The sequence below is a fragment of the Bos indicus genome, chromosome 7 (genome assembly GCF_029378745.1).
Source record: "Bos indicus isolate NIAB-ARS_2022 breed Sahiwal x Tharparkar chromosome 7, NIAB-ARS_B.indTharparkar_mat_pri_1.0, whole genome shotgun sequence".
Classification (NCBI taxonomy): Eukaryota; Metazoa; Chordata; class Mammalia; order Artiodactyla; family Bovidae; genus Bos; species Bos indicus.
The window spans coordinates 19,603,960-19,618,757 of record NC_091766.1 but is presented as its reverse complement, the minus strand read 5'-3'; the positions used below and the strand labels follow the sequence as shown (position 1 = coordinate 19,618,757).

The window sequence follows — 14,798 nt, the reverse complement described above, 5'->3', positions numbered from 1 at the left end:
ACTGTATGAATGTCCCAGCACACACACACACCAGGAGCCGCAGGCACCACACAGTCCTACCCCCAGGGATTGGACCCTGGGCAAGGTTGTGGATGGTAAACACAGACTCAAGATGCAAGAAATTCTGCTTTTATTGCATTGAAGGCTTTTCTGGAAGCCTGGAGGAAGTCAGGTGGACCCACTTGTCTCCCTCCAGCCACAAAGGCAGTGTGAGCCTCTGTTGTCTGTCCTGCCATGAAGTTTGGCTCCTAAATGGTGGCTGTGTGTCCCCTCCCTCCTAGAGGGGCTGTGAAGGCTGTGTGGGGATAGGCAGAGGTTGGGGAGTGTGAGGGTCCAGGGGGCAGACAGGCTTGATTCCTGTTTAGGCTGGAAATCAGGGAGGGCCTGGTCACGCCTCCCAAGAACACCCTGAGTCAGGGGCTGCAGACTGGGGGTGGAGCAGGTGTGGGGTTGTCAGCTCCAAGTTCAGGATCCGGGGCAGGGATGCTCCTTGCCAAGCCCCCTCCATAGGCCCCAAGTTAAAGGGAGGTCCAGTGGACGGCAAGTCTGCCCCCGGGCCTGGAGCCCAGCTCTCAGCACCCTGAGGTCTCCCCCAAAGGACAGAAATGAGTAACAAAGTGAGACCGGTAAGAAAAAAGAAAAAGAACCCACGATTTCTATTTTAAAAAACCCCGCCCTCCCTGGGGCCCCTGGTCAGCTAGGCACCACCTCGGTTTTCACTCTTTTGGGAGGCCTGTGAGGGGAAGGGCTGTCCGGCCGCTCCCTTTTGGGGCTGGTGGGTCCAGAACCATTGTGCTGGGTGCAGGGCTCAGCTGTGGGTTCCTGCTTGGGGTTGGCAGGCACTGGGCTGTTGAGCTGGGGGGAGGCCTCCTCCTTGGGCTCCAGCTTGGGAGCAGGTGGGCGTGGCAGGGGCGGCAGTGCCCTCTCCACCATGTGGGGGCCGTCCCAGGCCGGGATCTCCAGGCCCAGGTGTTTCATGAGCCGTGTCATGACCTCATCAACATAACCGTGGATTCGCAGGTCTGCGTGGCGGTCCTGTGGAGGCGGGGACCAGTCAGGTGGAGGGGGAAGGCTTGAGGTGGGGTCCAGGGGTGATATCAGGGGTAGGCTCCCACACGTACGTGCTTGGTGGGCTGAAGGTTGACGATGACCAGGCGACCTCCACGTCGCTTGGTGGCGAGGGGAAGGTTCCCGCTGGGCCGGATTTGCAGGGAGGTGCCCAGTGTGATGGACAGGTCTGCATTCCTGGGGCCAGGAGGCAGGATTAGTCTAAGCCCCTTGGCAAGGGTCTCTGCAGCACTCTTCCTGCCCCATGAGGCAGGGGCGTGTAGTGGCCAGCACATATACTCCCTGACCCTTGCTCAAACACCATGGCTTCACTGCTCTGCCAACACAACGGGGCCAGTCCTGGGAGACCTGCTCACACAGCACCCACCTCTGCTGGGGGCCCAGCCATGGCCTGCCTCTGATGCTTCCCTTCTTCTGGGCCACCCCCCAACCCTGTCGGCAGAAGTGGAGCTGCTGGTGGGGAGCAGGCCATCTATACTTGGACTCCTGGGTTCTGATCCTGGCTCAGTCACTTCTGGGCTGGGCAGCCTGGATGGAGGAGTCCAGCTGCTCCAGCCTCAGTTTCCTCCTCTGTGAAATGGGCCTGAGCAGCACCCACCCTGGGGTGTGGTAAGGATGGTATGTGAGGGCTCAGTACAAGAGCTATTACGAGCAAAGTGAGGCCCAGACAGGGTGCTGATCACTCCTCTCTGGAATCCTTTCCTGAGGTCCCTCGGGGCTGGAGCTAGCTGTGTTTCTGCCCCTCCCCCACCCACCCCACCCAGGACCCACTGGGGTCAGACCTGCTGGCTTCGTCGGCCAAGGTGAGGTCCCGGTCAGGCAGGGAATCCTCCCAATCCAGGATGGTATCTCTCAGCTCCCCCCTGTAGCGAGAGCAGGGGAGTCAGCAGGAGACTGGCGGCCCTCCCTGGGGTCCAGGGCATGGGGAGGGGTCACTCACCTGCAGGCCCGCAGCCCCCTGGACTTGGCCACGGTGCAGAGCCGGCCCGTGGGTTTCAGGCCCATGCTGCCCACCACGGTGTCCCGGACATACTGCCTGTGCCAAGGAGGAAAGGGTCGGCTCACTGCTGCTTCCCAGGCAGCCACCCTGCAGCCTACCTGGGCAGCTCCTGCTTTTTACACAGAGCTGTTTTCCTAGGAAAGTGCGGGAGCATAAGACCAGAATCTAAACATGAGGTGACAGCTGGCAAACCCAGCAGGGGTTGGGGATGGGGAAGCAGAGGGGGCCTTCCATGAAAAAGCTGGCCTGGGGACTTCCCTGGTAGGTTAGTGTTTAAGACTCTGTGGAGGGAACACGGTTTTGCCAACACCTTGATGTTGGACTTGTAGCTTCCAGACCCATAAGATTATGAATTTCTGTTGTTTTTAAGTTACTCAGGTTTGTGGTTGTTTTGGCAGCTGCAGGAAATGAACACACCTCCCAGGAGGAAGATACACTCCCAGATCCCACCTTGGGAGGGTCACACCCCTGACTCTAGACGCAGCAGGCTTAGCTCACCAGGACCTTTTGGGGAGCCTGACCTGGGTCATCCATGCCTTGTGTCCCGCCCCCTCCCACAGTGGCACTCACATCTTACACTTGACACATTCTTCTATAAACATGTTTCCGTGGAGCTCTGCCAGCTTGTCTCTGTGGGAGGAGAAGGAAGAGGCTCAGTGGAGAAGCAGGATCCCCAGATCCCCAGCCAGCCAAGATCCAGAGGGCTCAGGGCTGGAATCCTCCCAGGACCAGGAAGAGGGGATCCCGCCCAGCTCTCCAGGTGCTACTGAGAGACCTGACAGCTGAGCGCCAACCCTCCCTGGCTGCCTCGCTGAACTGCCCCAGGGGCCTGGAGAGGGACGGGCTGCATCAATGTCCATTTTCTAGATAAGGAAACTGAGGCTCAGGGAGAGGGGTGGCCTGCTCAAGGCAAGGCAGGGGGCTGGACACTGGGGGCACCTGGGGAAGCCGGAGCGCACGTGCAGTCCGTCCACGTTCTGGCTGACCAGGAAGTGCAGGAGGCCCACACGCTCCAGCTGGACCAGCGCCATGTGGGTCTTTGTGGGCTGGGCGTTCTCGAAGGTGGTGTCGAACGTGGGGGCCAGGCCCCGCTCCTCCATTGTCCAGACGCCATGGGGGCCCCTGCGGCAGCAGGTGGAAGAGACAGAGAGAATTTAGAGACCAAGGAGAGAGAGAACAGAAAAAGAGAGAAACAGGCAGAGAAAAAGTCAGAGAGATTGATATAGACAAAGGAGGTGAGGTAGGAAACAGGGAGAACATAGTACATAACAGGAGATATTAATTATTCAACTCGCCCAGCACTTACTACTGCTGCACTTGGCATGGCCCTGCACTGGGGGATGCTGGGGCCCTAGTGCACCCAGGCCCTGCCCTCAGGGAGTCCATGGCCCTGCACTGGGTGATGCCGGGGCCCTAGTGCACCCAGGCCCTGCCCTCAAGGAGGTCTCCATCTTGTGAGGGAGAGATACAGGTGGATACAGACCCTCTGGCCCTCTGGGGGCCAGGGCAGAGGGAGCAACCCAGGGCTGGGCTGGTCCAGTGGAAGTAGTGAGGGCTCTTTGTGGGACTCGGGGAAGGCTTCCTGGAGGAGGTGGAGCTGTCTCTGAACAGAGAGGAAAGGGCAGGGCTGTTTAGACAGTCTGGGGGCTGCAGGGGCTGAGGTTGGAGAGCTGAACCAAGGCTAGGTTGGGAAAGGCTTTGATTTCCAGCCTGAAGTGCTTGGAACTCTGAAGTGTGGCAATGGGGAGCGATGGCAGGTTATGGAAGGGGGATGAGATTCACACCTTAGAGTTCTAACACTCCTCCAGACGAGGAATCTGCTCTTCTGCTATGAGAGTCTATCCTGGGGGCCTGAGAAGCCTCGGAAAGGGAATACAAGTGCAACAGGCCTGCCCATCTGGGTGGGGTTGCAAACTTCACACCTACAGGGGCCACTTGGTGGCCACAATTTTGAGACCCCTGCTTTTCAGCAATGAGACCCTTGCCTAACACAGGCTGCCCAAAGTAGAGGGAAGTTAGACATTATCTGGTCTCATACCCTCACTTGCAGTTTAGGAAACAGGTTTGGATGGTTTCTATGGTAATAATAGAACCCAATATTTAGCCATGCACAGTGGGCCTAGACAAAAGACTTATGTTTCCCAGCACCACTTACAACTAGGTACAGTCACATGACCCAGTTCTCACCAATGAAAGGCAATGTTGGGTGTGATATAAAGGGACTTGCTTTGAAGGAAGGGTCTTACACATCCCCAACACCCTAGGGGACTGACGGGTCACCCTAGACTCAGTGGGAGGGAGGGCAGCAGGATGGGCTTTGATTCCTGTTCATCTGGCGAGCTCACAGGGAAGGCTGTGGCAGCCTGGCAGGCCCTGCCTTAACTTCCCGCCCTGCCCACCGACCTGAAGTCGGGGATGCCTGAGGCAGTGCTGATGCCTGCGCCTGTGTGGAACACCACACTGGAGGACTGCCAGATGAGCTGTGCCAGCTCCCACACCTTCTGCTCCAACTCCTCGGGGGGGTCGAAGACCTGTTGGGTGAGGGAGAGCAGCAGGGAGTGAAACAGAAGGGAGTGGGGCAGGTGCTGCGTCTCTTTAGTCGTGTCCGACTCTGTGCGACCCCATGGACCGCAGCCTGCCAGGCTCCTCTGTTCATAAACTCTCCAGACAAGAACACTGGAGGGGGCTGCCATTTCCTACAAGGATGACAGAGCCACAGTGAGGCAGGAAGTACATGCCCACCCCCCCCCCCACCCCCCTCCGCCGCCACCTTAACGATTAATCGATTGGAGACTCATTCCCAGTGCTCCAAAGAAACTCTGAGGTGAGAACAGCAAGACAATTAAGGTAGGACACTGGGCCCTGCCCAGATCACATATTTCTCATTCTCAAAGTCAAGAGACCTCGCTGATCACATGTGGGCAGAAAGGCTCCTTGGAGGTCAAAGGTGAATGATGCCAAAGGATAATCGACCCATGGGCCTTCATAGTAGAATCCATCTTGGCTAAGAGATGCACGTGCACACATGGGAGGAGCCTGAGATATACCAAACATGGACTCTGAACCAGGCAAATCAAAATGACTGGCCAAAGGAAATCCAGAAGAAATGCCCCATAAAAGTGATTTAAACTGCCACAAGAGCACAACTCAGGGACTCTCCCTGAGTCTGCCTGTGTGTCTATCCTTAGGTATTGTACTCTTTTTCTTCCTAATAAATACTCTACTTGCTTCCTCACTACTTTCTGTCTTTGTGGAAACTCTTTTCTGCAAAGCTGAAGGGCCAGGACCCTTGTCACTGACCACTAGTCTAGTGGTTAGGATCCGGTATTTTCACCACCTTGGCCCAGGCTCAATTTCTGGCTGGGAACTCAAGCCTCGCTTCAGTTCCCAGTTTTAGGCCGGTTTTAGGCCCAGGCCACTTGAGATCAATAAAATGTGACAAAAACTGATTAGAAGCAACTAGGTCCAAGATGGCGGAAGACGAGCCTTCCAGTAGACCTTGAGCCTCATTACATGCTCATTGTAATACACCAGCATGATAAATGGCACGACAGTTCAGAAGGCGAAAACATGGGTGGTGGCCCAATTCCTGGAATTCCCCACCCCTTCCCTGAAATAATTGGAATAATCCTCCCACTCACTAGCCTATGAAATTATCCAGCCCCTAAAAACTAACCACACCATATTTCAGAACCTCTCACCTGCTGAGATGGCCCACACCCTGTGTGTGGAGTATTTCTCCCAAGGCTGTTCTCACCTTTTGAGACAGACTGCATTCTGTCTGTGCAGAGTGTTTCTCTCTAAATAAATCCACTTCTTACCTATCACTTTGGGGCTTCCCAAGTGGCACTAGTGGTAAAGAACCCATCTGCCAATGCAGGAGACCTAAGAGACACGGGTTCAATCCCTGGGTTGGGAAGATCCCCTGAAGAAGAAAATGGCAATCAACTCTAGTATTCTTGCCTGGAGAATCCCATGGACAGAGGAGCCTGGCAGGCTATGGCCCACAGGGTCACAAAGGGTCAGAAACAACTGAAGCGACTTAACATGCATGCATGCACATATCTCTGTCTCGCACTAAATTCTTTCTGCAGTGAGAAATAAAGAAACTGAGCTTCATTAAGTCCTAAGACAAGGGTGTGATCTCAACTGAACCATGGGTTCAAATCCCACTCCAAGTTCATGGTTTCAGGAGAAGTTACAACATGTCCCACAGTGGGCAAGCCCACAAGCCACAGACTGCCTTGCCCAGGAGGAGGGGAATGGGTGGGAAAAGGCAGCTTGTTATCACATCCTTTCAATGCCCACAGCCCTCCAGGGCTCCCACCTCTCTCGATGGAAAAACCCAAGTCCCCACCAAGTCCCACAAGGCCCTGCAGTACCTGCCCCATTCCTGCTCTCCCCTCCTCCCTCTCTCCCCTTCATTCACTCCACACAGGCCTCCTTTATGTTCCTCCATCACACTAGGCACAGTTCAGCCTCAGGGCTTTGCAGAGGCAAAGCCCTCCACCTGGAATGTCCTTTGCCCAGACACCTACATGACTTCCCTTGCACTTCCTCTCCATCTTGGCTCAAAAGCTATCTCATTTGCACACTCATGTTCACAGTAGCATTATTCACAGGAGCTAAATATGGGAGCAACCCCAGTGTCAATTAACAGATGAATGGATACTAACAAATGTGGTCTACACGTACAATCAAACCAGTCAATCCTAAAGGAACTCAACCCTTAATATTCATTGGAAGGACTGATACTGAAGCTGAAGCTCCAATACTTGGCCACCTGATGCAAAGAGCCAACTCATTAGAAAAGACCCTGATGCTGGGAAAGACTGAAGGCAGGAGGAGAAGGGGATGACAAAGGACGAGATGGTTGGATGGCATCACCAACTCAATGGCCATGAGTTTGAGCAAACTCCAAGAGATAGTGAAGGACAGGGAAGGCTGGCGTGCTGCAGTCCATGGGGTCCCAAAGAGTTGGACATGACTGAGTGACTGAAGAACAGCAACACATACAATGGAATATTATTCAGCCTTAAGAAGGAAGAAAATTTGGACACATTATTCAATACACATGAAACCTGAGGACATCACACGCTCAGTGAAATCAGACAGACACAAAAACACAAATACTGTGTGATTTCACTTATGTGAGGTCCCAAGAGGAGTCAGATACAAAGAGAAAGCAGATGGTGGGCCTGGGGCTGGGAGAGGAGATGGAGAGTCACTGTTTAATGGGGACAGAGTTTTAGTTCGGGAAGAGGAGAAAGTTCTGTAAATGGATGGTGATGATGGTTGCATAACATTAAATGTATTTCATACTGCTGAGTTATCTTAGTGGTGGCTATTACCAGCCACCTAGTTTGCGATGCAGCCCCCAGCTCTCATCATCCGCTTTACCTTTCTGCCTAGCGCTGACCACTATCTGACTGACTCCTTACATTTATTTGCTGCTCATCTGTCTCCCAGCTGGAACGAGGGGGCTTGGCCTGTCTGGTTCCCCATGTGGTCCCAGGGTGAACGTAGGTACTTAATAAATGTTTGTGGGATAAAGTGAAAAAACTGGCAAGAGAGAAGAGTGGGGCTTCACACCATCTGAGAACTCGTGAATGACTGACTCAGAAGGAACGGACCAACCTTTGTGGGAGGGAGCAAGCTTCTCTCCAGTTTACAGGAGGGAAAGAGACCCAGAACGAAGGGATCCCGCCAAGGTCTCAGTGCATGGCGGGGACTTCTCTCAACGAGGTTGGAGGGCTCTGATTTCCATCCTCCAGGTTCCTCCTCAACTAAAAATCCTCACCAGCCTCAGAATAGTGTCAGGTCCTCAACTTGGCACGTGAGGCCCATCCTGCCCCAATTATGGAAACCTCTCTGCCCAAATCTGCCCTCCAAGTTTGTTTATTGCCACCTCCCGCCTTTGCCCCGGTGCCTTCCTCCTGGAACTACAAGCCTTGTTCCCCCATCAGAACTTCAGGACTTCTCGAAGTGGGTCCTATCCTCCGTCCCCTGCCGGACCGACCCGGAGCTGGGCGTGGTCGCATCCCCAGGCGCACTGGGTCGTCACTTCCCGCCCCCTCCTCACTGGGAAGTCCCTCCCATTGTCTAGCCTCAGTGTCTCCTGATATTCCCACAATGCTCCACTGCCAGCCGGTCCCGCCCAGCCCACGGCCTTGACGGCTGCCGTCGGGACCCCCAGCCGTGCTCACCTCGGGTAGACCGCACTTGCCCTTGTCTGCATACGGCGAAAGCCCCGCCGCGTAATTCACCGACATCCTCACTGCACCAAAGGGAACAATAAAGTTTAACTTGTTGCGGCCGCTTCCGCCGGAAATAGGGTGGGACGAGGAAGAAGGAGGAGCCGTGTTCTCATATTTCGCACCCGGCCGCTCCTCGCAAGGCGCATGCGCCATGCACTGTCGCCGCAGTCGCCATATTAACTGCTGGCAATGGCCTGGCGGGTTCTTATACGCTGATCATGTGGGGTGGGGGCCTGGGAAAGTGTTGTTCAATGACCCGGGCTGGATACTAGGGGACTGCCCACGTGAAAGTTCTCCAGTCACCTGTAAAATGAAGGGCGCAAGCGATCGGTTCCCTCTTTCCCCTTTTGAAAACGAGTAAACTGACGCCCACTTACCTCCCTGCGTCCCCCAATCCCAGGACAGAGCCTGAGAGAGGAAACCCAAACTCTTGCTTCCAATCCAAGGTTCTTCCCCCTGCATATTTCAGAAGTTTATAAATATACAAATTCAGGGTTGCTGTGCATGTGTGCTGGAGTCAGGAGGCAATTTGGACCCTCACTAGGGAGGCTAACGGATGCCGTTCTAAGTTACCTGAACGTTATCCATGTGTGTGATAATCACTCAGCAAGACAAGTCCTGACCGCACCTAGAGGCTGGAGAAACTGCTTATGTCCTTGTTATGGAGGCTTGAGGACTTATTCAGGAAATGTATTGAGCACCTACTGTGTGTTGGCGAGACGCTGGAGACCACAGGCAGCCCCCTGTGATGGGGCAATGGTGACTTGGTGTGACTGGCTTGTAATGAGGGCCCTGGACAATGAAGGGGCTCAAAGGAGGCGCCTGACCCAGCCTGGGGGCAACCAGGAAGGCTTCCTGGAGAAGGGATGTTGCAGCAACTATCTGAACAGTGAGTACCAGTGAGAATCAGCCAGTTGGAGGTGACAGGAGGTACAGAAAGAAGGCTCCTGGCAGAGGAACTGCAAGTACAAAGGCTGAGAGGAGAGAAAGAAGGTGGCTCATTCCAGAAACCGAAATAAGTCCAGCGATGTTAGGGAAGAACCTCCGTGTCTTCCCGCCAGAGCCCCTTGGCCAACAGACAGCCCGGCTGCCACCCTGTCTCCTCCCTCTGCTCATCCTCGGGCCCCCTGGGGCAGCTGCTTGCTCAGAGCTGATCAGGTGTCAGGGCTGAGTGCTGGGAGCTGCGGGTGCAAGCTGGTGGCCCGGCTGGGAGCAAGTAACCAGAGCCGGCAGTGGACACGGTGGCCTAGTGCTGGCGGCACTGGAACTGCAGGAGGTAGGAGGGAAGGAGGTGAGGGAGGCCCAGGATGGAGGCTCCCCTAAGGCCCTCAGGCTCCTTGCCCCCCAAGCCCTGCAGGTGGGAGAAAGGAAAGGCCAGTGTGTCCAGCCATGCTAAGGCACCATCTCTCTCACACACACACACATGCGCGCGCGCTGGTTGATGCGTGCACCTCTTACTTCTTTGTCTAGGATTCGTACCCTCTCTTCCTGCTGCTGCAGCTCAGTGTCCTGCCCGGCCAGCAGGCCCTGTGGATATATCATCACCTCTTCCGGGAAGCAGCTCCCTAGATGAGGGTACTTTCCCCTCCCCCAAGCCGGCAGATTCCCTCCTGCCCAGACAACCTGTGGACTCCTCTCTTGGGTGTCAATTACACCCTGCTGTAGGTGTGATTGAGTCTGTTAGACAAGAGTAAAGAAAAATGGTGGTGGATGAATGTGTACATTGATGAATGGGGTAAATTGAAGGGGTGAATGAATGGATGGGAGGGTGGATGGATGGGTGGGTAGCTGGTAGGTGGGTGTTGGCTGGCTGGCTGGCTGGGTGGATAGTTGAGGTGGATAGATGGATAGATGAGTAGTTGGGTGGGTGGATAGGCAGCTGGATGGTGGGTGTGTGGTGGATGAAGCATGGTTGAAGGGTGCATGGAGAACCATAAAAAGATGAGTTTGGTGGATAGGTGGTGGCCAGTGGGTGGTTGGATGGATGAATGCATGGGTGACTGGATGGTGGGTGGATGGATCAATGGATGGTGGGTGGATGAACAAGTGGATGTGTGGATGTTGAATGGGTGGGTGTGTCAATGGTAGATGGATGGATGGATAGGTGAGTGAGTGAGTGGATAGGCAGGTGGGTGGATGGTGGATGGAACATGGTTGAAGGGTGCATGAAGAACCATGAAAAGATGAGTTGGATGGATGAGTGGATGGGTGGTGGCCAGTGAGTGGTTGCACAGATGAATGAATGAGTGAGTGGATGGTGGGTGGATGTTGGATGGATGGGTGGGTAGATGGTGGATGGATGGATGGATGGATAGGTGAGTAGGTAGGTGGCTGGGTAGGCAGGTGGATGATGGGTGGGTGGTGGATAAAGCACGGTTGAAGGGTGCACAGAAAACCATGAGAATATGAGTTGGATGGGTGGTGGACAGTAGGTGGATGTAGAAATGCTTGGTGGAAGGATGGGTGCATAGGTGAGTGAATGGGTGGAAGGAAGTCTTGGAGAATTCATGGGCAGGAGGGCAGGTGAAAGGTGAGGGATACACCTTTACAGCAATCCCATTCTGACATAGGAAGGAATTCCTAGCCAGACACCCAGCAAAACACCCCCTTGAGATCACTGCCTGACCTCTGTACCTGCAGGTGCACAAAACACAGAACAGGCTAAGCTGGACAGACATGCGTGTACAGACATACCTTGTGTTGAGCTGTGCACACACATGCATGGAGCCATCAATCACTCTAGACCTCCGCCCACCTCGGGCGACTGGCCTCTGTGCTCTTATTCACGCAGGAACCAGGCTGGTGTAAAGGGTTTAGTCTCAAGGATGTTCTCTCTGACTTCCCAAAGAATGTGCTCTGTACTAAGAGGCGTCAACTCTGTGCCTGGCCCCTGAGGACCCACTAAGTATTCAGGAAAACAGAACCAGTCCAGACACTTCTAGCCTCTGGAGCCAAGGATGGAGCAGAAGAAGAGCTGAGGGGACCCAATTTGGGAGTTAGAGTTCTGCCCATTTGTAAGAGGCAAAGCTGATCAGAACACCACAGGGTTTTGGAACTAGGCTGGGAAAGATGAATAGGAGTTCACCAGAGGAGGGGTGGGGACAAGGCAGACATAACTGCACAGATAAAAGCTTGAAGACCAGAAAAAGCTTGTACCTACTTGGGCAACAGGGAAAACTGGTGGGATGAATTTACTGAGCACCTACTGTTTGCCAGGCTGTATGTTAGAGACCTCATGGGAAAGCAGAGGAAATTATCTCCTGCATTTTAAGGAAGAGGGATGTGAAACTCAGAGAGGGGAAGTGACCTGATGAAGGACACAGAGCAGTTAGAAGATGAAATAGGTCTGTGACCTGCTCTAAGGGCTGGGATGGCCTGGGGAGGAGGAAGTGGTACTTTTGAGGAGTGAGAAGCAGATGACCCACCTGCCCCCAGAACTGACGTCCCTCACCTCCTGGCTTTTCTCAGGAGGTCTGGGGAGAGGAGAAACACCAGACGCTAGCTATGAAGACCCTCCGGGCACGATTTAAGAAGACAGAGGTGAGTCTGAGGCCACTGAGATGCCCGCTATCTCTCAACTTCAGACTCCTGTCTCCCAGGACCTGGCTGAAGGTCTACTGGGCCTTTGCACCATTGTCCTGTGTCGCTCGTCACATTCTTTTGGCAACTTCCTTATGACCAAGCCCCTCCCTGGTTCCCTACCAGCCACAGGTTCAAGTTTACCGTTTTATCCTCTGGCCACCTCTCCCGTTTCTCTCTACTGCCCCCTGCTGCCCTCATCTCCACACTGCCTCCTGCTCAAGCTTTCCAGCCTCCATGCTTTTGCCCCGGCTGTTCCCTCCATCTGGCCTTTCCCTGTACTGCTCCCCATCAAATCCTCCCCACTCTTCACAATTTGGCTCCAAGAACATTTCTTCTGGAAGATCTCTACTCCCAGATACAGTGACCATTGGCTCTTCTGGGGTCTCACTTTCACAGGGATCCAGATATCTTGCTGTTGAGTATTCAGCAAATACTTGTATCCAGTGCTGTTCTGGACACAAAGGCGACAGCAATAAACAGGGCAAACAGAAACCCCTGCCCTCGTGGAGCTGACAGCCGCGTGTGGGTGATGGATGCTGTTAATAAACAAGATAAATAAGTGAAAAGGCATGCTTTGTACCAGGCAGACAAAGAAAGTAAAGAAAGGGAATTAGAAGCATCCAGGAGAGTGGAGATGGTTTCAGTTTTAAAGCAGATTGTCAGGGAACTTCCCTGGTGGTCGAGCGGCTAAGACTCCATGCTCCCAGTGCAGGGGGCCTGGGTTTGAATCCTGGTCAGGAAACTAGATCCCGCATGCTGCAGCTAAGAGTTTGCATGCCGCAATGAAAATTGAGGATCCTGAGTCCCACAGCTAAGACCCGGCACAGCCAAAGAAAAAAAAAAAATTAATAAATTGCCAAAATAAATAAATAATAAAATAATAATAAATATTTAGAAAATGAAGCAGGTTGTCAGGAAAGGCCCCACCAAGAAGCTAATACAAGAGCAAAGATTAGAGGGGAAAGGAGGAGGAAATTGTGTGTATATTTGAAGGACAAGCATTGCAGGCAGAGGGAACAGCCAGTGCAAAGGCCCTGAGGCAGGATCCAGTTGGCATCCCTTGCAGCTCTATCATGGGCTATGAACTTCCTCAGTCATCCTTACTCCCTCCTAACTCTCCTATCCCTAGTCCCTGCGGGGGTGGAGGGCAGTCCAGGGCAGAGTGACAGAAGCTGAGTGCGAATTCACACAGTCAGGCAGCCAGCCTTCCTGATCACTGGTCTTTGTGGCTGCCCTCTGTCAGGCTAAACTCCGCAATTACAGCACAAAGAAACTGAGTTCCAGAGAGGTTAACTTGGCTTTCTTGTCACAGAGCAAAGCAGCAACAGGGAGATTCAAGCCCACACGTGTCTGACTTCAGAGCCCTTAGTCTTTCTATCATGATAGGGCCTCCCCATCAGCCAGGTGTGGCCCCAGGCAATCTGGGAGGCTACCTGGAGGAGGTGGTGCTGGAGCAGAGCCTCGAAAGACCGGGAAGATTCAGACAAGTGAAGACCCATGGCGGGCGAGGGGGAGGGGAGGTATATGGATATGTATGGATATGGATATGAGGATATGGACCAGTATGGGCAAAGGTTTGGAGGCTGGGCTGAGCCTCTTTGATACAGAGGCATTATGGGATGATGAAGAAGTTCTTTTGGCTGGAGCAGAGAATGTCGAAAACCAGGCAGAGGAACATGCCGGTTGTTGTTCAGTCGCTCAGTTGTGTCCGACTCTTCGCAACCCCATGGACTGCAGCATGCCAGGCCTCCCTACCCTTCACTTTCTCCCAGAGTTGGCTCAAACTCTTGTCCATTGAGTCGATGATGTCATCCAACCATCTCCTCCTCTGTCGTCCCCTTCTCCTCCTGCCCTCAGCCTTTCCTAGCATCAGGGTCTTTTCCAGTGAGTCAGCTCTTCACATCAGGTACCCAAAGTATTGGAGCTTCAGCTTCAGCATCTGTCCTTTCAGTGAATATTTAGAGTTGATTTCCTTTAGGATTGGCTGGTTCAATCTTGCTGCCCAGGGGACTCTCAAGAGTCTTCTCCAGCACCCCATTTCAAAACCATCAATTCTTCAGTGCACAGTCTCCTTTATGGTCCAACACTCACATCTGTACATGACTACTGGAAAAACCAGAGCTTTGACTATATGGACCTTTGTCAACAAAGCGACATAAAAAATGGGGCAGAGGAAAAAGCCTGGTTTTATTCATTCATTCATTCATTCATTTACTTGGGCCGTGCTTCGAAACTTGCAGGATCTCAGTTCCCTGGCCAGGGACTGAACCTGTACCCCCTGTAGAGGAAACTCAGAGCAGGGAATTCTGCCCTCCCAACCAATTCTTAAATGTATTTTTATTATTTATCAATTTTAACATTCCTTCATTTTATTTATTTAAAATTTAAATTTCATGTTGTTGAATTTATTTTTATTTATTTCATCCTATTTTTGTTTTTATTTTCAAACACTCTAAGGAACTTTCCAGGTGCTTGGCAGACGTCAGTCTATTTAATCCTCCTAACAATCACGTGGGATGAGAGCTTTTATTATCTCCACTATTTAAATGAGTAAAGGATGCTCAGAGAGGTTAAGGAACTTGCCCAAGGTCACACAGCTAGCAAATGAGAGGCCCGCCTTCTCCCTGGACTGTGTTACTAGGAGCAGGATAGGGTCTTGACTGTGAGAAAAGTGCACTGATTAAGAGAGAGAGGGACTGGGATGGGAGAAAGTGAGAGAGAAAGAGAACGAGGAATAAATGGCTTGTTAATCCCTACAAAATCTGGCATGGGGTCAGCTTCATTTGGGGCTTCCCTGGTAGCTCAGATGTTAAAGAATCTGCCTGCAATGGGGGAGACCCAGGTTCAATTCCTGGGTTGTGAAGATCCGCTGGAGAAGGAAATGGCAACCC

At 53.1% G+C, this 14,798-nt stretch overlaps 2 protein-coding genes across 3 annotated transcripts in view; one reads left to right on the top strand and one right to left on the bottom strand.

Moving 5' to 3' along the window:
- Window positions 1–113: 113 nt before the first annotated feature.
- On the bottom strand, window positions 114–8,382 carry SIRT6 (sirtuin 6). Of its 2 annotated transcripts, XM_019964447.2 has the most exons (8): window positions 8,275–8,382; window positions 4,472–4,599; window positions 3,008–3,190; window positions 2,639–2,698; window positions 2,009–2,104; window positions 1,851–1,931; window positions 1,122–1,245; window positions 114–1,035 (listed from the first exon to the last, which is right to left on the bottom strand). In XM_019964447.2, the coding sequence occupies exons 1-8, from the start codon at window positions 8,338–8,340 to the stop codon at window positions 694–696; spliced, it is 1,080 nt and encodes a 359-aa protein (XP_019820006.1). In that variant the 5' UTR covers window positions 8,341–8,382; the 3' UTR covers window positions 114–693. The 2 variants fall into 2 exon arrangements, with proteins under 2 accessions (XP_019820006.1, XP_019820007.1); XM_019964448.2 differs by lacking the exon at window positions 4,472–4,599 and having other exon boundaries at window positions 8,275–8,381.
- A 137-nt stretch (window positions 8,383–8,519) lies between these two features.
- ANKRD24 (ankyrin repeat domain 24) overlaps window positions 8,520–14,798 on the top strand; it is a 36,103-nt gene continuing 29,824 nt past the window's right edge. The window contains exons 1-2 of the mRNA XM_070793091.1: window positions 8,520–9,601; window positions 11,794–11,865. Of these exons, the coding sequence (XP_070649192.1) occupies window positions 11,830–11,865 (36 nt within the window). The 5' untranslated portion in view covers window positions 8,520–9,601; window positions 11,794–11,829. The remainder of the gene's footprint in view (window positions 9,602–11,793; window positions 11,866–14,798) is intronic.